General features: G+C 40.2%; 1 protein-coding gene across 1 annotated transcript in view; it reads left to right on the top strand.

Moving 5' to 3' along the window:
• Positions 1 to 23037, top strand: part of pigk (phosphatidylinositol glycan anchor biosynthesis, class K) — a 52472-nt gene that overhangs the window by 21407 nt on the left and 8028 nt on the right. The window contains exon 10 of the mRNA XM_011486047.3: positions 6751 to 6826. Within this exon, the coding sequence (XP_011484349.1) occupies positions 6751 to 6826 (76 nt within the window). The remainder of the gene's footprint in view (positions 1 to 6750; positions 6827 to 23037) is intronic.

The following is a 23037-nucleotide window of genomic DNA, read 5'->3' as shown; positions in this document are numbered from 1 at the left end:
ATAAATGTTTTTATGGTCTTGGGCCTTCTTATTTAAATGATATTCTTTTAAAATATGAGGCCCTCCGGTGCTGGCCTCTTAGTTGTTCCTAAGGTCAGGACCAAAACGTATGGTGAGGTTTCGTTCTGCCATTACAGTCCTCGCCTGTGGAACAGCCTGCCGGAGAACCTCAGGGCCGCAGAGACTGTAGAGGTTTTTAAGAAGAGGCTCAAAACCCACCTTTTTAATTTAGCTTTTAGTTAATTTTAACTGCTAATTTATTCTATTAGTTTTAGTATAGGCTATTTTATGTATTTAATTTCGTTTTATGCATCTTATTCTCAATTTTATGTTTTTATATACATCTTATGTCTTTAATTTTAGTATCTTATCATGATTTTAGCCCCAGTGTTTCTTGTGGGGATCTTTTCTGCCAGGGCTTGCCGGCTCGGTCGGTGGTTGTTGCTGCAGTTGTCGCCCTTCCTGGGGCGGCTGGAGTTTAATTTTGCAGCTTCACGGCTGTGAAGTGGACCCCTTTGCCGTCCCAGTTTGGGTGGGCACTGTGACGATGCTCCTTTGGCCAGGCTGGCTCCTGGTATAAAGAGATTCCCAAATACGGTTTCCTCACAGCAGAGCCAAGCCTTACATTTTTTTAAATTTTTTTTAGAAGTTACGTTGTCATTATTCATCGTACGTGGGGGTCATGGGTCATGTGTTTTAACGGAGGGGAGTGGGAAGGGTGAAGGGTGGGTAGGGTTTTTACTGTAATATTGTGTGTTTTTTGTTTTTAATGTTAAAGTCCTTCAAGCTGCGCAATGTATTAGAAGCGCTATTTTATAAATCAAGTTTGATTTGATTTGAATGAACTCAGACTTTATATTATTACAGCACTCAGTCACTTCATGCCGCAGGTGATAGTTGATCGTAATGGATCCTCTAGCAGGTTACATGTACCTCTGAATAATTACCACTATGATAATAAAGCTTAAACCATGGCCCATTGAATTATAATGTAAGCCTAATGTAATTTGTGACCTGCGGTGCTGAAATGGGTCTACGTAAAAGTGTATGAGCTTTTAGTGGGGCAGATGCTCAAAGGAAATGTGCTTGACCCAAAGACAGCAGCTGGAGACCGCAGTCGTATCAGAGCTGGAGGTCACCTCATCCATTAGAATCAGTTAAGTGGATTGAAAAATCCTCAGCAAAATGTTTTTTTCCATAAAGAATAAAGTGGAAAGTACTCTGGTATACAAACAAGTCCTGATAACGTTAATCTGAAATGGTCTAAATTTACAACCATAACAGCACTGTGCTGACATGACTTTTTAAAGCTCATTATTTTATTTAATGTTTGACACAATATTGCACACAAACGGCTTTTAATTAACGGGGACTGATGAGGCCTGAGTTTTGGAATGAGCCTGCTGATATGTGACGACAGCTGCCAGCCTCTTTTGTTTCTGATATTTGCTCGTTTTCCTTAAAACAGTCTGTATTCAGTGATGCTTTACAACCTCTGAGCTGTGTATTCTCTTCAGTATCACTGCTGGGGAGTGGGTGGAGGCTTATTTTTGCACTTCTCAAACTTTGTCAGTCCCTGTGTCTCTCTGCACACTTGAATATTTACAAAAAATGCGGTTTGTCTTTTCGGTAAAGCTGTCTTGTAATGGTGGGATTATTGTGTTTGTTGCTAAGAAAGAAAGCCTTGCAGAATCCTGTATTAAAGAGGGTGGTGATCAGGAGTGGGTTCAGTTTCAAACTGATCTCCAAACCTTCTCTCGTCTTTCACGAACAGAGCGGCTGTGAGTTGATCGCCTAAAGCTCTGAATCTGTTAGGCTGAGCCTGAAAGTCACTTTTAAACGTTCTTGCCCCACATGTTTACACCTGAAGAGGATTCTCCCTTTTTCAAAATGACGGGGGGGGGGCTCGCTAACGACTTAGCTAATGCTAACGACTGACCCCTCAAAGGCATTTCAGTACACTTTTAGTTTGGACTCCTTACTCGGACTCTTTGTCCAAAACATGGGAAGCTAAAGGTAAACGCATCATTTCCTCAGAAGAGTTTGATGTTTACAGCTTGGTTTCATATTGACTTTAGTCTTTAATCTGTATTTAACTTTACTGGTTTGCTGAACGGTTAAAATCAACCACAGATTGCAGCGGATAGAATGCCACAGAGGGAGCTGAGGCTCAGAAATGTTAGCATTTTAAGCGGAGAAGCTTCTTGACGTTTGTGGTGACTTCCTGCTGCATGGAAGCTCTGATCCATCCAGAAGTCCCTTGAATGTTGAGAGATGCACATGTTTGATAACAGCAGAACTTAACCAGCAGCATTCAGGTAAGTGGAGGATGTGTTCTCAAATGTTAGTCCCCCGGTGCAGGAGCAGCAAAGCTACAGTTTGTTGTCAGCAGATGCTTTCAGCAGTTTCTTGAATGTTGCAGAGCTGAAATGCTTCAAATGCACCGGCATCACCTCCAGTCATTTTTCCCCTTTTCTTTTGTTATTTATCTTATTTAAATTCATTTTCAGTCTTCCCATATGCGTTTTTTAGGTTGATACACGTTTTCATGAACCTTTGTCCTCATCTGCTGAACGGGAAAGTTTTGTTTGTTCAGCGTCTCTTTGTAACCTTGAGCAAACCGAATTGGAAGAAGAATGTGTTTGTTTGTCAAACATGCATTTGCTGCTTAAATATTTACCGCGGTAAAGTTTTGAATGCAAAGCCAATTCTCCTCAAGTGCACTTTTCACTTGTGGAGGATTTTAAGTGCAAAACCTTTTATGTCATTATTGATTCTGAAAGTTTTCTTGTTTCTTCCTCTTGAATTTTTATGAGGGGGAACCTTTTTGGTGGTTCTTAAGCAAAAACTTCAAAAAATAAAGTCTGAACTTGGACCAGTGATGAGCAACAGCATTCATTTTATACCAAAAATGTGAAAGAAAACGTCATCAAGGTCATCCTTTCTAAAGAAATGAATCAATGTTTGTCCTTGGAAAACACAACATTTGTCCAAATGCTTTTTGTGTTTGGATTTTGAAAATCCAAACGTCATCCTTGTTGTACAAATTTAAAAATCGTCTGTTGTCAGAAGGAGAATATCTGTTAGAGCTACAGACATTAAAGCTTCTTTTGTCTCTTGACATGTCTTTGCCACATCTTGTCTTTCAGCTGTTCTTCCTTCATGCCAATATTTTAAAGACGGCTCAGAATGTTTACATTCAAACTTTTCTCTTCATTTTTCTTTATTCAGTTGATGATTAATTTAACAGATTTATGGTTTAACATTTAAAAGGTTTATTTTCATTACTCTTGCTCAGTTTGTATCTCTACCGTTTTGTTTGGAATTTGTAGTGAAAGTGTGGTTGAATCATGGATTATAGATGGACGTTATTAATAAATTAGACTACAGTCTTTAACACACGTGTCAAACTCAAGGCCCGTGGGCCAAATGTGGCCCGCCATGTCATCTTATGTGGCCCGCCAGAGCATAAAAGTTTTTATTTCTTAAAATAAAAATTGGTGTGTTTTTATTCATATCTAGTGGGAATTTGACTTGAAATATGGGATTGGGCAACTATACATTAGGACTTAAACACTGTCCATATAACCTAACCTGACAGAATCAAATGTAAAAGGATTTATGTTAGAGCAGGGGTGTCAAACAGACGGCCCGCCAGGTGGTTTAGTCCGGCCCACACATGAAGATTAAAGATAAGAAGCATGTTTAAAAAAGAAAGCAAGTTTCTAGTCCATTCCTGTGGCGAGTTATGATTTTTTTAAAGAAATAACCGAAATGCGCAATTCCGCCACTAGGGGGAGCAAAGGAAAAGCTAAACAGGTGAAACAACATAACTCTGCATGTGCCAAAAGCGATACCTAACAGCTCTGCGTCTGGGTAGGCAGTAGTTTAGTTCCCTGTGAGCCTCACCATTGTTTCATTGCTATTATAATGAACAGTTGTGACACACTAATGACCAAAATGTTGTCAAAAAGAAAAAAAGGTTGAAGTGAAGTCCTGAGCTTTCCAGGAAAATGGAAAGCGTTTTATTTGTTCACGGAGCTGAATGCAAACCTGCATGCTTAGTATGTCATCAACAGGTTCTCCAAGAATATAAAATTCAGCACCACTATGAGACTCTCCACAAAGAAAAGTTTTACCATTTGCAGTTAAGAAAAAGAAGATTTATCAACTATTAGCTGGACCGATAAATGTCTGCATTTACTGAAGCCATGATGTCAGTGATGGAGCAGTGAAAGCTAGCTACCTTACTGAAAAAAAGTTGGAGCAAACATCAAATTCATTTTCTGGTGGATGCTGAAAAATGCTGAAGGCTGCAGAAGTCTTGTACTTCAAAAAGCAGTCGACCTTAAACATGAGTCTGTCAAGAATTACGACTCCAGATTCAACATCTCTGAGGAAACATGGGCAGCCATATGAAGGAATCCAGTCATTTATTGTATTTTCAGTCACTATTGATGAAAGCACCAACATCACAGATATGTACAGCTGGACATATTTATTAGAGGTGTTGCAGAGACTGTCACAGTGGAGTTTCTGGAGTTGATGGACACAACAACAACTGATGACATAGTCAGCTCTCTAGTTATTGTGCTGGACAATGTTGAAGTGAACTGGTCACATGGTGTAATTTTGGTCACTGAAGGCACCCCATCAAAGGTCAGGCAGCAAACCAGGAAAAGATTCTTATAATAATGAATCATAATAATGGACATTTCATTGTGTTTTGCACACTTGAATGACAGTAAATGTGTTTCTGCACAAGATTTAAATCCTGATATTGACGGTCTGGTCAATATCAGGATTCCTTTCTCTCCAGTTTCAGGAGAGAAAGGAGGTTAACTCCAAACTCTTATGTTCACAAATGTTTGCAAGTTTAATTTAGTGTAATTTTGTGATCGTTTGGACGTTTTCATTTTAGGAAGATGTTTCATTTTTTTCAGTAGCCCCTCTTGAATTTATTATCAGGATTGCTTCAGTGTCAGATTTAAAATATTCAGTCTGTATATAAAATTGAATGAACCAATATTTAAAATTTCATTCATTCATTCATTCATTCATTTGCTATTCCGTTTTTGTCCCTTTCGGGGTCACGGGGCTGCCGGAGCCTATCCTGGCCACTTATGGGCGAAGGCAGGGGACACCCTGGACAGGTCGCCAGTCTGTTGCAGATATTTAACATTTTTGAAATTAATGTTATTTAAGATCCTTTGGCCTCTGTGAATGAATGTGTAAAAAGAAATGATTAGGCTACCATGTTGGTTGAGGCCTGCTTTCCAATTGAGTAAAAAAACAAAAACAAAGCTGTTATTTAGCTTTTATGTTGCTGGTCCGGCCCACTTGAGATCAGACTTGTTGAATGTGGCCCCTGAACCAAAATGAGTTTGACACCCCTGTGTTAGAGCAACAAGCAAACATTTGTTTTCTATGCAACTGGAATTGTCACTTTAAAAAGTTATAATAAATAATGAGTTATTTAACATTAAGGAGTAGTTACGTTTATTTTTCATTACATCTAGTTACATGTAGAAGTGGCCCTTTGAGGAGAGCCGCTATGCTGATGTGGCCCCCCCTGCTTTAATGCATGGTTTTATTTATTTTGTAAAGTTTATATCATATATAGAAAAGAATATTAGTTTACATCATTGACAGTTTTTTTTTTAAGAATAAAAAATAATTGCATTTTCTTTTACACAGCTGTTTTAGACACAGATATTTATTAGGTTTATCTGATCGATATAGAAACTCAGATGATTGTAAAGACTCACTCCCAAATCATAATACTGTTAGCGACAGCTAGTTTTTGTTTTGTTTTTTAATTTTTATATATAACTCATACACACATAAAAGTCCTCGATGTAGGAATATCAAAATACCAACCACTCAACCGTCAATAGGAATAAGCAGGTAATCTTTTACTGGTTTGAGTGTACTTTTCCGTTCATTTATTGTTGCTGATTTAATCCAATTTAATGTCATTCTTTCTATAGCAATAACTAATAGTATAACATGTCTACTAGCAACCGCTAGCTTGCAACATTTTCCACAAGTGGGCTTCCAATACGAAAAAAGATTTTAAAAAAAATGAAATGGTGAGTGGAAGATTAACAAAGTGATGTTAAGAGTTTATGAAAATCATTTTATTGAAAAAGAATGAAGCCACACAACCAGTCGACCAGTTGAAACATGCATATAGTGCTGCTGCTGGCACAACCAGCATTCTGTTTTATTTTATTTTTAAAAAATGTGTACCTGTTTAACCGGCGCTCATGGTGTTCACGTTCTGAATATGGTCAAGTTCTAGGGGAACATTGCCAAGCTAACGTCTGAGCAGTGAGTTCTAACGAAATGAGAAGCAACCATAATGAAAAAATCCTCTCAGCTCTGTTATTTTCTTTAACGTGAATTGATTTCTTAGAAAACCTGCAGCTGAGTGGACTGCAGGTAAAAAAAGGAATCACAAGCTTGGAGTTTTTCCAACACCTTTGACTTTGTTCTCGTTTTCATCTTTTACGTTAACTTCTCTGATGTATTGAGATTCCAAGTTGGTAATAATAATGTTGTACAGACTAATGAAGTAGAAAAGCTGTTTTTTTGGGTCAGACTGTGCTGTATTTTATTGACTCGCCCTTGAAAGGATTTGTCATTCTCAGAGGACACTCTGTTTCTCTTTCTGACATTATCAAATGAAATGTTCCACTGTGCTGCTGTGTCTTGTGTCAGTGCAGACATTCTCTTTTTCTCTTGCAGTTCTGTGAATGGAGAGTCTCACAGAGAGGTTTACTCCTATGTGGACCAGCTGCCCGTCTCTGAGATCATCCATCAGGTAAGGGTCCCGTCCAGACAGCAGGCTCCAGTCACTGAAACCCACACAAGTCTGTTTGTTTTGTGTATCTTTTGGGAGTGGACAGTTTTGGTTTGTCATTGTGGATTCAGCGTGGAAGCCAACCCTTTTATTTTATTTCCTTTTTTGATTGTAAGTGTGTCCGTGCTTGTACTTGATCTGGACTCTGAACCAAAAGTTAGGTGCATCATCTACCAGCAGATGTCTTTGTGCCGTTTCCATAGCGACGTATCGGGCGTGAAATGTTGTTGCCTCCTGGTCTCGGAACGGCGAAGCCGCCATGAAATCTTGATGAAGAGATGGGCAGGACCGTGGCGGAGAATTAAGCATTCACCTGACGGTCAAAATGTTTAGTCAGCTTAACCTTCACAAATGAACACCTTTTCCTCTCCTCCCCCTTTTCAACCTGTGCTGTGCATTCAGAGTAGCTGCTCTTTAATGCTTTACCACTTTTCTGACATTTACCATCATCAAGTACAATTTATCTATGATTTACAGACCATTTCTTTTGCTCTACAAAGGTATAAAAAAACGAACAAGTAAAGAAAAGTCACCTTACAGTCATAGTTTTAGCATTAACATTTTTATTTCATTTTTTATTTATTTTGAATTCACATGCTCAGAAACAACTAATACATATACATTTATTCATGATCTTGATCTTGGAATCTCACTCATTACTCATAAATACTATAAACTATATGTAATGCAATCGTATATACACTTTTACTATTTAATGATTTCTTTCATCATTTAGGCATTTCTATTCGGCTGTTCATATAATGAAATAAACATGTTTTTAAACTGTTTAATAGAAAAACAAAAATGCAAACATCAGAACCGAATTTAACAAACCTTTAGCTCTTCATGCTAACAAAAAGATTAAACAAATAATATTTGCAAGTGTAATTTTTGATAATTGACAGTTATACTTTTTAAATTAGTACAGAACCCTATTAACTTTAAGACTATTGGCCTCATTTCATCAATTCATCCATTTTCTGAACCCCCTTTTGGGGTCACAGGGTTGCCGGAACCAATCCCAGCTGCTAGTGGGTAAAGGTGGGGTACTCTCAGAACAGGTCGCCAGCCTGTCGCAGGGCTTACTTCGTTTCAGTTCACTTAAACGTAATTTTATCTAAAACCGAAACATTTTTATAACTTAATTGAAATTGCCCTTACAGGGGCGAGCGAAGAATGGCCAAACACTTAAGAGGCACGCCGGTGGCCTGCACAATATCTAACATTCAGTAAACCCGTAGAGTGAAAATGTTTACCGTGTTGTACCGAACACTTATACAACGCGTTAGGGTAAGTAAGGGGGGAATAGGTGGGATGCAGGCGAACCCTATGGACTTTGCAAGAAGCCCATTAGTGCTGTTCGAGTGAAAAGTGTGCGTTCCTTACATGCAGCCCGACGACTAGAAATGAAGACGATCAGAACGTAGTTTATGTGGATATCCTACGGGCGTCCATTGGGTGTCCTGTTCACCTCCTGTGTGTCTAGTAAGGAGAGGAAAATACTCACTGGATTTGTGTGTGTGTGTAAAACTTGATTTTGTAAGTCATTCAATGCATTTTGTGTGCAACTGTGTGTACTTGCAATTGTGTATTCACATGTACACTTGAATATCAAACGCATACAAAATACAATTTGCAGGTGAGATGAGTATGACGTTACATTAGGTTTGAAGGTGACAAAGCCCTGTGTTTATGCCACACTGTGTGAAAGACAGTTAAAAGTTGTCAGGGCTTGTTTCAGTTGGTGAAAAATCTTTATCAGATGAATCCATCAGATCTGCAGAGAGGTTGAATTTAAAGTGCCTGTCCATGTTCTTAGTTTGGTCCAAGCTTTCACTGTTTCTGACAGAGCGGGTTTATAAGCATGACGGTCTTTGTTGTAGAGGAGAATCAAAGCAGCGCACCACTAATTACAGTCAAATTCAAAGTCCTGCCGATTTCAGAGCTGATTGAACTTACAAAATCTACTTTATATCATCTTAGCTTGACTTTTACTCATGTTAACCAAAGACTTTTGTGTTCTGGGAGAGTCGCATTTATGAATTTTTTCCAAAGTTAAATGGATTCTTGTTGAAAATCCTGGGAAGGATTTTGACTTTTTTGCCAGGAAAAGCGTTACTGTTGAGCAGATACTTTTCTCCCTTCAAACACATAAACATATAGAAGTTAATCTCAGAGGCTGAGGTTTTGCCAGCTGTCAAATCGGTCTTTCTGATCCTAAATCCTGAGCGCGGTCTGGTCCAGAAAAGTGAAGTTACCACAGCCCGAGTCCCACCAGGAGCTCACGGAGTGTCACGATGGGAAACAGGAGTGGTCTCCACACCCTGCACCAGTCCACAGCCCCAAAGCCTGTCAAATGCTAGGCTTGCATCAGATCCGCTTCCTGCTGCTCACATAAGAGTTTCCCAAAAATGGTGTGTACCTCTGTTTTTAAAGTATAATCCCACTCTAAAGAAGATCTGGCCGTGCCGTCACACAAACACAAGCCTTCTCTTTTTCCTGCTCTCCTGTTTGGTTTCATATGCCTTTTTGCTCCATCTCTGCCCCTTTTAGTTTCATTTTCAGCTGGGTTTTTTTTTTATCCATGACTTTTTAGTATTTATGTTTATCCCCTATTTTTTAAAATATGCTCCCACACGTACACCACACACACTCACACGGCAACACAACGACCCCTAGCAGAGATTTCGATTATCGCCTGGCGCTCCTGCTGGGTTGGAAATAGGAGTCCTGACAGACTGAGTCATCTCTTCCCCCCCTTCACTGTAGTTTGTACTGCAGCAGAATGACCAATGTCCATCAAGGCAATTGGCAGCTCTGTTTTTTGATTAGCTGTCATGTGCAGCGCAGCACTCGGCCTTTGTCTGTTGCTGCAGGATCACTTTTTATTGCCTCGGTAAGATTGCAGCTCAAACTGCAGGTTCATTCTGGCTCTTTCAACTGATAAATAAGTGATTTTTTTTTTTTTTTTATCTTTGAAAGAAAACACCAATCTGCTACTGGATCAGAGGGTGAATTGAAAATAAAACTGTAAACAGACACAGAGCAACATGTATACCTTGCTACATAGATTGAAAATAAACTGTGTTAAAGTCAAATAGTGGCTTGATTAATCCCTTATCATTGCACAGCAAATGCTTTCATCATGCCCTCCTTTCTGTCCAACTTTACACATATCATCCCACATCCAGTCTCTAATCACAATATGCTCAATTCTCAAAATAAATCTCTCGTGTTTTGGACTTTTTCTCCCCCCCATCCTCTCTGCTTTGAGCTCTGGTCGCTGGCGTCAAACTGTTATTTGTTCTTTTGCCAGCTTGACGCCACCCCATATGGCTCTGGAGAATAGCAGATGGAAACAGTGAAAATGAATCTTTTGCCTCTCTTCCTTCTCTCAGCAACACTTTCTGCCCTCGCTCAGCCTGCAACAATGGCTCTTTTTTAAACACCCATGTTGGATTCTTTCAATTACAGACCAAACCTCCTTCTTGGTTTTTTAATCAACCATCAGCTGAAAATAGCTTTGATGTTTTGAAATTCCGAACAAAAACCCTCCTGAGAGCAAAGCCTTCTTCACGATGGAAGGAGCTTGTAGCGCTGGCTTTTTCAGCTGTTGCTGCTTTCCTTGCTCTGGTTCTGCACAACATCCATTTTCTTCAGTTTTGTCCTTGAAATGCAAATTCAAAGAGTTTAAGACTTCCCTCAACCACTGTCAACATTATGCACAGCCATTTTAATTACCTCCAATCAATCAGCCGAGCAGCCGTAGATTGATTTCGGTGGAGAATTTGAAAACACGGTGAGTTTGAGAGGCTGAGGGACTGCTTGTGTTTAGGTCAGCGTCCTTGATGGCGGGATGGGAATAGATCTGTCAATGAAGGTCGGCCAAGAATAATCACTTCTTTGTTTACATTTCTTCTTTTAGTTTATATCTGCCGAACTCGTGTTTACATTTGCTTTACCAAAATGGCTTCATCTGTAGCCGCTCCCACGTGTATCAAATGAATCCATATGATACATGGTTTGTGAATGTGTGTGTGTGCGCGGGACTGTGACTGCAAAGTCCTTTTTACTCATAGAAGAAGGTAGTTGAGCACTATAATTATAATTGATATATTTCATTTCAAAACAATTTCATAATGTTATTGTTCAATTCAATTAACATCTTGCCTCAGACAGATTGATCTGTTGGAATCGTAGGAATATACCAGTAAATGCGTTTGTTGATTAAGTCTATTAATTGTTACACCCCGTGATGAGGATGGGCGTTCCACAAATCCAGCCAGTCGTGGATAATCTGAGGCAGGTTTATTTGTTCCACAATTACCCAAAAGTAATAATTCTGGTGAATTTGCTATATACATATATACACATATACATCAGAATACATAGGCGGGAGCACATTCCTCTCATTCCTCATTGCCCCCACTTCAACCAACCTCTCCCTCTTATATGGTTTAAGCCCCTCCCATTAGGCGGAATTCCCAATCATCACTGATTAGGCATTTTCCCCCCACATTCTGGCTATTTCTGCAAACCATTTATAAAGCAAATGCATAAAATAATCCCCATTATTCAGGAATAAATCCCTCCATCCCAAAATCTTACACACAGTGACATTGAATTATTAAATGAATAATTTGTTCTTTCCCACACACTTGTTTGGACACATCATTTCCGCCCACTGATCCCTGTCGCGTCTTAAAACAGCTGACTAGGCGTTGCCTCGGTTTGAAACTCGCGTCAGAAACAAACACTTCCTGGTAAAGCGTATTGAGTGTGCACCCTCACATGACTAACATGAGGAGCGCTTGCTCCGCAACGTCACGTCTGGACAGCAGTGGGAAGTAATGAGTGGGAAACAATACTGCATTGATATGGGTGTGTGTGTGCATGTGGCATCGTCACACACCCCTAGTTAGTATAATTTTGGTATTTTGTGCACGTGTGAAATACTTTTAGTACAAAATGAGAGAAATAAAACACCGTCATGGGAAAGCAGACTTTTTCTTTGTAATCATCGTCATGCACTTAAGAAAATAAATATTATGCAAACAGAAATGATAGCAAATTGTTTTTTAAATAAAATGTAAAACAAAATGCAAACACCTATAGGTCTGGAGCTGGACTAGAAGCTTTCCAGAGGCAGAGGCCAGTGACACTTGATTTTCATCATCAGTATATTGTCTAATCTGATTAAAGACTGAAATACTGTAAGGATAAGATGGGAAAGGTGAAGGTGGTAGTTATGTCGATGGAAGGCCCATTGCTGCCTGTAGGATGTGTAACTATGAAGTCACCTCTTTAGTGAACTACTTTCATATGTAAATCTTCTTATTCTTCACCTTTCATCATTTGTGTTTAATCCTTGACATTCAAAGGGCAAAAGGCTGTGAACTAGTCTGTAAAATCCAACTGTGTAAACTATGACAGTCTCTTCTTTCTAAAAGGAGCTATTTAACTCTTGCATCACACAGCCAGAATTACACCAAGAGAATTGATATGTTTAGATTTTTAGTTTTTTTTAAACAAAAAAGACTTTTACAATTACAATAATGAAAATTAAAAGGAAAGACATTATTTTTGCGAAAAATTTTCACCGGTTTCTGCGGAGCAGCAGCAGTTCATCAGAAATTTGCCTCTGAGTTGTGGGCGGAACTGTTTGTGCAGAAGTAAGCCCCTCTGCTAATTTCCCATGATCCTTATGTTTACACTCTCTCCCCCACTAGCTTACAGCCACTCATAACCCTAACCTAACAGTGCAACAAAAATCACCATCAATATTGGTGCCATCCAGCCGTACAGTTTTAATCCAGATTCCAGCTAAAACGAGGAAAACAAAGACACACATGATTGATTTTCCAGTAGATTCATCAGAATGGAGCAGAGCAGGGAGACTTTGGCCAGCAGTTGCTGCGTCACAAACCCGAGCTTTTTCAAACCATGTGTTATTTGTCTGCTCCCGATCCATCACGATTTGAATTAAGAAAAATTCAGAAATGCCGTTTTCAGCTATAGCTTAAAAACACCAGAAACACAATTTTGATTGGAATGAGTCTTTAAGCTACGTGCACACATGTGATGCGCCTTCTTGTCCGTGCGGATTCACACTAGACAAAAAGGGAGGAGGTTCTTCTTTTTCTGTTTACTAGCGCCCATCTGCTACAGTTCGAAGAGTCTCGATGTGAAATGTTGAAGCGGCGCAGTTCTGGTGAATCTTCCTTTGGCCTTTTTTAGATTCACAGCTTTATTCTTATATATGAAAGACTTGGTGTCATAGAATTCTGGCCGAGCACAAACCAAAAGGATTCATTTCTCCTGGATTTTCAAACGGTTGGCACTTCCTTGAACTAACAAGGACGCCATCCATATCTCCCTATCAAAATCGAGTCCCTGATTGGTCAAAGTTCAACTCGGATTAACTGTCAACGTGCATTCAATGGCCGCCTTTTCTACGTAATGCCGAAAATGTGTTCAGCTACGCGAAAACACTGGAGTTTTTAACGTGGAAGCCTAAAACATGCACGTTTACATTGACTTTTCATTGAAAACGGCATCTTGAATGCGCTTTGCTGGGGACAGTGTGAACATAGTTTTATAGTTAGTCAAAATGAAACATGCAGTCATTCTTCTACAGGCATTAATGTTGTAATATTTATTTTAATCAAACCTGTTTGTTGGTCAAAACTCTACTGAAGTATGTGAAACTCCAGTATCTATGCAGCGTTTTTGTAGGTGATCAATGATTAAAACTGCACTTCCAGTTTCATTCAACATTCATCTGTTTTTCATCATCTGTCTCACTCTCTCCTCCTCCAAACATATGCTTCACTCCTTCTCCCTGCGCCGGTAGGGCTTCCTGTCACACTTCATCCATCTCCCCGCGCTCCTCTTCCTCCCATGGGCTGTCTTAGACTTGCACACAGGCATGCGCTCGCATATATTCGGATGCATGACTATAGAGTCAAAGTCACACACACCTCTGCTTACGATCATCAGAGGTCAACCGCCCCTGATGGCCACATGCTCACATTCATCTCTCATGAGCGTCTTCTCATCTTCCTGCCTCTGCTTTTCTGTCTGAAGCTTATAGTGAAAGTGAGAGCAGCAGAACAGGCCTTGTGCGTGTTTTGGGCTGCATACGTGTTGGTTGAGGTATGTGACCTTAAGACGGCTGTCTAAACTGGCCCGTCAGTATTCATTTTGCTTTGTCCGGTCACTGTTCTGTGTCCTTCTGACTGAAAAGCATAGGAGGAGGGGGGACAGGGCGCCTCCAGCCCTCTGGCAAATGAGCTTGTGATTTGAACAGCTGCCACTGTTTCAACTTAACTAGAACAGACGAGTCAAAGTTGATCAGTGTTCAAAGGAGAACTCATCTGACTGCAAAAAGGTCGCAGAGCGTTTTAACCGTGAAGCTGAGTTGGTGCAGTGAAAAGCTTTACCATCATTTTAGCAGAAAGATTTATTTCCACTAGTATGAAATTAGCTGCACACTGCCGTCTTTACTTAGTTCCACTGAAATGGGAGTCTACCTACAAATGTGGAGCCTTTAAAACTTCTAAAGCTGCAGCGTTCCTCCGTGTCTGCAAAAACCGTTTGGAGCATCATGAAAGGAGATAACCTGCTGCACACACAGCCACAGTCCTCCTAACTACCTTTTTTTATCTGTCTGGTTGATGAAAAAGCAAGACTTTTTTTTAATAGGTGCATGGGGAATTCTTCTCTGGGATAGTTCCAAAGTAAATAGTTTGCTTGTTTGTTTTTTAACTCGGTTTGTCACTTTTAAGCTTTGTATTTTCTTTGTTGGCATTCACACCTAAGTCCCACTCCATTCATATTTTGATCTATCGTTAAAGCGTTCCCAGTGGCCTTTTAACTACGATTATGTCACTTTCAACTGAAATAAAAAAATATTGTCAATTACCAGAAGTATCCGCAGTATCTGCAGAGCAGCAGTAGCACCTACGTCACAGCTACCATCTTTTTCAAACTGCATTTTTTCGTCTGCTCCTGAATCACAACGATTTGAATAAAGAAAAACCCAGAAATGCAATTTTATGCTGACGTTTCTTGATTGAAGTCCTCCATCATCACAAAAATGCCACAAGAACATGTTAAAAACACCAAAAACTTGATTTTCATTAGAGTGGATCTTTAACTGTTTTTATATTTCTGCAAAAAATGCTCTAAACAAAGAAGACAAATATAGGGGTGACAAATGAAAATAAAATCCACCATACAAACAGAAGACATTGTATAACGTGACTAATGAAGAGTAAATCTAGTTTCATTTTCTGTGTCAATAAGTTCCTTTACTTTGGTCATAGTATTAATTATAGCCTATAATTATGTGTTAGTACTTACAGTTTCAGTCATGTCAGTTTTAATGGGAATTGGAATAGATCTTTATAGAAATAATAAGAATAAGCGGAATAATGACTGCATGATATGCAATGAATGTTAGAATAAACCATTTAGATGGCCAGAACAACAAGGCCAAACAGACATTTGACCCATTTGTATTTACTAGAAACACACTGCATTGTTTTATGTGGTTAAAGGAGAACTAACAGAAAGACGAACTGATCGGTAAGACTTACAGATGCATTTCCGTGCTGTCCCCAAACGCCCCCAAGTTTCCTCTCTGACGTTTGCACTAGTGAGTCCAAGAACTGAGCAGCTGACCTTCCAGCCAACAGACAGGAACATGTGGCCACAGGAGGAGGAAAAAATACAACGCTGCGATAATTACTTCAATATTTACCACAGCGCATGAAGAGTAAAGGTTAGACAATAAGACATAATGCAAAAACACAACAACAAACCGGTGATGTGTGCATGGAAATGGAGAACAAACCAAGTTTAAAGGCCTACATCAGGGGTCGGCAACCTGAACCTCTCAAAGAGCCATTTGGATCAGTTTCCCACTGAGATGAAAGCACAGGGAGCCAAAACACTAGGGGTGTTAGAAAAAAGGTTTTTGCCGATATATTGCAATAGTTCATTTGGTAATACTTGTATTGATTCAAAATGTTGTCAGGATATTATTTAATTATTTATTTTAATTATTTTTATTCTTTATTAGCGTGATGTTTCCTTTGATCTTTTGCCCATTTTCCACAACCTTGAATAGACTTTTCTGTCTGTCAAAACAAATTCACTTTGATGCAGACTCCTTTCTAATTTTTTTTCTGTAAATCCAGTAAACCCAATAAATTTTATGGATGACAACTATGTTTTATTAGGAAGCAGCTGTTAGTTTGTTGCGGGTCTGAAATCATAAGCGGTGAGTCTAAGCCCCGCCCCCGCCTCTCTACCTGTTCTTTGTTTTCCCCCACGTGCACGCTGGAGGGGGCTCCAGCATGTTCTACACAGACAACATACGGTCATCGTAGCAGCAAGGTGGCAGGATAGTAGGGGTGCCCTAACGCAAATTTAAATGATTTTTCGCGGAAATTGGTGGGGGTTTTTTTTGGGGCGTTCACGTGTCCCCTACGATATCGCCACTAACTGTCTTTCCAGGAGAACTTTCCATCCCATCATGCTTTTCTTAAGTCTTTCAGAGAAAACTATATCCATATATGATAATATATTACCTTTGGGACACTAAAGAACAATTTTTAGAAATATTGGTTATTGTAGCCGGCTTTCCAGGGTTTGGTGTTGGGTGGTGTCGAAAGACTGTAGGGGGCACTGTCAAACACATGCCCCCTACAGTCCCACTCCCGTAATTGCAATTGTAAGTGCACAAACCTAGAACACTGTACATAGGCGGTTAAATTATTTTTGTAGCTCATTTTCCCGAAAGTAAGACTACTCGATCTCTGAGGCTCCCACCTTTCGCTCCGTGTGGGGGCTGCCCATTTCATGACATCATCCCAGAGTCTGCCTCAGCAGCGTTTTGCCCACGAAAAACAAACATCTGGGGGGTATTCCAGGAAGCATGTTTAAACTACCGTGACTTTAAGCCTGAACACTGGCTGAAATCCGCCTGAACTTGCTTACTCTGGGCATGTCGGTTCCAAAAGACCGGATATGAGTTAGCGTAATTACGCTCGACTTGGTAACCCTGGGTTAATGCACGTGCACGTCAAGTACATAAAGACATTCTCAATGGATCTGCGATTTCCGGAGTCACCATGGAAACGAGTGGAGAAAAAAAGAAAGCGCTATACTTGAGTGAGACGGAGTCTAAGATTTTAATGACGACGTATGAAGATTATAAGTCCATCAAACAAGTAACACGGCTGCATCATCAAAAGAAAGAGTTTCTGCTTGGAGAAAAAGAACGGACAAAGTAAACGCATGAGGTTCTGATCTTATTTCCAATTACACTGGGATGTATATATATACAACTTATAAAACTTAAATTAATTACTTCAATTGGTAACGTAATTGAGTTAAATTTATTCAACCTAATTTCTCGTCTATCCAACTCAACAATTGTTTATACAACTCAAATTTACATATTTATCTGACCAAATGTAATATTACTCCAATTCAATTAAATGTTTTTCCCTCTTAATTTATTGTACTTCTTGAACTCTCATATGTCTAAGTTTGAGCCGGCAGATTTTCTCATTTTTATAAAGTTAAAATAAATGATACAGCGTGGATTTAAAATATATACCATGCATTTAATGTACCATAACTCTGCATGTAACGTCAATTCTCATACCATACTGCTGCACTAGTGGTGCTAAATAACCTCATCATGCTCTCCCTCCCTCTCACTCATGGTGCAGAAAGAATTAAACATAGTAGGACAAATAACTCGGTAAAACACAATACAAAAGCTACAGCTAAACACATTTGGTCAAAAAGCCACACTTAAACCCAAATCCGTCCAGACAGGCAAAGGGAATGGTATCCCACAATTCCTTTTGCTGCCGATCTAACAGCAGCACCAAAGTTACACCTACTTCATTGAATTTATTTGAATGAAAGTAAAATAACTGTTGGAAAACTACGTGTTATTTTTAAACTGACTAAACAAAAAAAATGATTTATCTAAACTGAAGCAAATAATTAAGTTAGATCAACAATGTAAAAAGTTTATTTTTCCAACATCCATACATGGTCTTATCACCCTCTCATGGTGGAAAAAGTATTATCTGAGCTTCTTCATTCACTAAATCATCTTCAAATGGACACGCCATGCTGCTTCACCTCTCTGAAAACAAACTAACCTTCAACTAAACCTGCTCCAGACCAGGTTATGTTCAGAGCATGAGTTGCTATGGCAACTTGACATACCCCGAAACGTACTTCCCTTTTTTCGGAACCGAAAGCTGAGGTTCAAATCAAATCAAATCAAATCAACCTTTATTTATATAGCACTTTTTCAACAACATATGTCACTCAAAGTGCTGTGCATAAAATACAATAAAATTAAAAAACAAGATGACAAGACAAACCGTGCGACAACCCCCCCCCCCCCCCCCCCCCCCCCCCGCAAAAACACACACACACACACCCACAGACACACACACATCAATAAATAAATAAATAAATGAATAAATAAATTAAAAAAGTGCTAAAATGATAGAATGTAGAGACCAGGCTTTGTCCTGAAGTGGGGAAACGATATTTTGGGGACATGTCCACACCAGCGACCCCCCAACCCAAGTTCATGGAGAACACTACCACAGAACCCCCCAGATCCGATCAAAAGAGTCAGACCCAGGAGATCCCACTGCAGCGTCCCCGCTCACTGAGAAGGGTCAGTCACTGATGTGGAGGATCCCTCAGAGGAAAACACTGGAGTGTAATTAAATGTAAAAGGAATAAAATTAAAATATATATAAAACATGGACAAAAAACAAATAATTACATGAACCTTAATAGGCATATGAAATAGTAAGAGCGACTTAAAAATTAATAGGATAAATAAATAAATAAATAAATGTATTTACATACACAGATAAAACTAGTTAAAAGAAAAATAAATAAATAATTAAAATATTAAAAAAAAAAAAAATAAATAAAATAAAATAAAAATTTAAAATCCTAAAATTCAACTAAAAGCTAAATTAAAAAGGTAGGTCTTAAGCCTTCCTTTAAAAACATGAACAGTCTCTGCGGCCCTTAGGCTCTCTGGGAGGCTGTTCCACAGGCGAGGTCTGTAAAAACTGAATGAGGCCTCGCCGTATGTTTTTGTTCTTACTTTTGGAATAACCAAAAGGCCAGCATCAGAGGACCTCAGGGTCCGCGAGGGCTCATACTTTAAAATCATATCAGATAAATATGAAGGCCCGAGACCATAAAAACATTTGTAAACCAATAAAAGAACTTTAAAATCAATTCTGAATTGCACAGGGAGCCAATGCAACGATCTTAAAACGGGTGTAATGTGTTCCCGCCCCCTGGTCCTCGTAAACACGCGTGCTGCTGAATTTTGCAGCAGTTGAAGATTTGATATTCTTGTTCTGGGACGACCACAGAGCAGGGCATTACAATAATCTAATCTGCTGGTAATAAAAGCATGCATTAGCACCTCTGTACTGGCAAGAGAGAGAAACGGGCGGACTCTGGCTATATTTTTTAGATGATAAAATCCTGTTTTTGTGATATTTTTAATTTGTGGGATAAAATTCATCTCAGAGTCAAAAATGACACCCAGGTTTCTCACACACTGAGAAGTTTTGTAATTCTTTAGTTTAGATAAAACTATCTCTCTCTTGTCTTCAGAACCGATCACTAAAACCTCTGTTTTGTCCTGGTTTAGCTGTAGGAAGTTCTCTGCCATCCATGACTCAATGTCTAAAATGCATTTTAAGAGTGTGTTGACAGACTCTTCATCATCAGGAGACACAGCGATGTAGAGTTGAGTGTCATCAGCATAGCTGTGGAAACAAACGCCATGCCTCCTGATGACGTCCCCCAGTGGCAACATATATAGATTAAAAAGTAGTGGGCCTAAAATTGAACCTTGGGGGACCCCACAGTTGATGTCAAAGACCCTTGAGGAGCAAGTATCCATACTTACGTAAAAACTTCGATCTGTGAGATAGGAATAAAACCACTTTAGTAAGGTACCAGAGATGCCCAAACCTCTCAGTCTGTTGAGTAAAATACTGTGATCTACAGTGTCGAAAGCAGCACTGAGATCCAGTAGTACCAGAACTGAGAGTTTCTGACAATCCAGGTTACATCTAATATCATTTACTATTTTTAACAAGGGCCGTCTCTGTGCTGTGGTTTGTCCTAAAACCAGATTGATATTTTTCAAATATGTTATTTCTATTTAGAAACTCATTAAATTGGATTAAAACAGTTTTTTCAATCATTTTACTTAAAAATGGCAAGTTGGATACTGGACGATAATTGTTATAGTTGTTTGGATCTAAATTACTCTTCTTCAGAAGAGGCCTCACCACTGCCGTTTTAAAGGCAGCAGGGAAGACACCTGTCTGAAGAGAGTAATTTACTATATTTAAAAGCTCAGACTCAAAGAAGTCAGAAAATGTTTTCAACAACGATGTGGGGATTGGGTCTAAAAGGCAGGTGGTTGGCTTTAACTGGGATAAAACCTGACCAAGTCCCACAGCATCAACCAGGACAAAACTTTCCAGTGTTTCCTCTGATAAATACAATGCTATAGATTCATTAAAAGCAACACCTTTTTGAATTAAAAGAGTAGATCTAATAGCATTGATTTTACTCCTGAAGTGGTCTGCAAAACTCTCACATACAGCATCTGAGGCTGCTATGGAGGACTTTTGAGAGTCTCTTTTAGTTAAACTGTCTATTGTTTTAAAGAGAACTCTAGGATCGTTTTTGTTTTGTAAAATTAAGTTTGAGAAGTGGAGGGTTCTGGCTTTTTTTATTGCATGACTGTACCTCATTTGCTGTTCTTTAAAAATTTCGCGATGTACAGTTAACTTCGTTTTTCTCCACTTCCTCTCCGCTCTCCTGCATTCACGTTTCAAGGCTCTGATTGGTTCGTTCTTCCACGGTGCTGTAGCTTTAGTTTTCAACGTTTTAGTTTTAAGTGGAGCTACAGCATCAATGGCTGACTGTAGTTTGTTGTTAAAATGTTCAACCATAAAATCACATGATGCAGGTAAAATATGAGCGGGAGTTTGATGTAAAATATTGATAAAATTTGCAGCCACATCAGGAGTTATGTATCGTTTCCTCACAGTTCTCGCTGGAGCTTCCTGTCGAGTAAAACTGGTGATATTAAAAAATATACAATAGTGATCTGACACAGCCATGTCAACAACAGAGGACACACTGCAGGACAGGCCATAGGTTATCACCAAGTCTAGAGTGCGCCCCCTGCCGTGAGTAGGCTGTGTGACATGCTGTGTGAAATCCATACAATGCAAGAGGTTGAGAAACTCCTTTGCATGAGCATCACTATCTTTATCAACATGTAGGTTAAAATCACCAGTTATTAAAACTCTACTATATTTGGAGTGTATTACTGATAAAAATTCAGAAAATTCTTGAATAAAACAGGAGGGAGGCTTTGGTGGTGTGTAAACAGTAACACATAAGATAGACGGGCTGTTAAAAGAAAATGCATGATGCTCAAATGAGGAGTAGCTATGTAGCGTGATTGTTTTGGTTGCAAATGAGCCACGAGCAATCGATGCAGTGCCACCGCCTTTTTTATCTCCCCTGGTAGAAAATAAAAAGTTAAAATTTAGTGGGGAAGCTTCAGTGAGAACAACAGGAGCATCAGTACCCAGCCAGGTCTCTGTTAAAAGAAGGCAATCTAAATTGTTGTCTAAAATGAGCTCATTCATGATAAAAGATTTGTTTAAAAGAGAGCGAATGTTTAAAACAGCAAAGTTCAAAACGGTGTGTGTGTGCAGATGGATTGATTTATCTTTTTTGTCCGGTAATGTGTGAATGTGATGGAGATATCTAATTGTGGATCTGGTGGATCTGATCTGGGGATGTTTGTGAGATCTGCTTGTTATGTGAACTGGAATTTGTTGTGTGATAACCGTGGTTTTAACTGAGGATGGATGCCGGTGGTCCAGTCAGTCAGAGAGCAGTTTAGCAGAGCGGAGTGTGAGTTCAATGTTCATGGATAGAAGTTGAGATCCTGTTTGGTTTGGGTGGATGCCGTCTGGTTTAAAGAGATTTGGTCTATTGAAGAAGGTGGTGAAATTATCAACATATGGAATATTATTAGAAAGGCAGTGTCCTTTAAGCCAGATGTGAAGTTGTCGCTGACGGCTGAATTTAATGTCTCCAAAGCGGGGAGATGGAAGCGGACTGGAGATGATGCACTGTTTGTCCAGCTGCTTGATGGAGTGGATGAGAGTGATGAAGTCCTTCTTGAGGGTCTCAGATTGCTGAAGCTTTAGGTCATTCACTCCTGCGTGGACTATTATTGTGTTACGAAGGGAGAGCTGGTGGGCAGAGTTGGTGATGTCTCGTACGAGGGCGCCTGGGTGACAGAAGGTGCGGCTCCCGTTAACGCGAACATGCCTGACCATAGAGGTTCCCACGACGAAGGAACCAGGGGGGTCCCCGCGGCCGCGAGATCTTGCCGCCGAAGTGAGCGGACCCGTCGCAGCAGGAGGGCAAGCGGGAGTTGGCGTTACACCTGTTGCGCGAGCCGGGGAAGCGGCCGATGAGGGGGGCGAGCCGCCAGTAAGAGGAGAGGTGGCGGCGGTCACCGCGACACCTGCCGCAGGGGGAGACGCAGCAGACTTTGAACCAGACGCCCCGGTCGCGACCGCAGCTGGATACCCCGCATTATTTGCTGATCCCACGAAGAAGTGGGTTACGTTCGGGCGGCGGCGGCTGTCAGGGCGTCTACTCACTGCGTCTCTCAGAAGCTGTCGGCGTTTGGCGGACGATGAACCTCCAGAGGCAGATGCCGGGCGGCTTTCGTTCTCGGGCCGAGAAGCAGCGACAGGGCGAGGGTTTTCTCCGCTGAGTGGAGGAGCAGCCTCCAGAACGTCGTCAGATGTTGGACCCGACAGAACATCATAGCGGTTGGAGAGAAGGAGCCCATCACGGTCCAAGGGTCTTTTCCTGCGGCACACCACCTCAGACCAAAGTGGTTTTGGTGTGGAGCTCGAGGAAGGCCGCGGCGAGGTGTCGGGATCCCAGTGAACCGTGTCTTCCACAGCCGCTTTCAGGGAGGCAATGTGCATGGACTGTTGATGCGCCAGGTCCAGCAAAGAGTTCAACAGATCATTCTT

Source organism: Oryzias latipes, chromosome 17 (assembly GCF_053564925.1).
Source record: "Oryzias latipes strain Hd-rR chromosome 17, Olatipes_Hd-rR_3.1".
NCBI classification, from domain to species: Eukaryota; Metazoa; Chordata; class Actinopteri; order Beloniformes; family Adrianichthyidae; genus Oryzias; species Oryzias latipes.
Note: the sequence above shows the minus strand (reverse complement) of the source record. Positions and strands in the feature narration are given on the sequence as shown.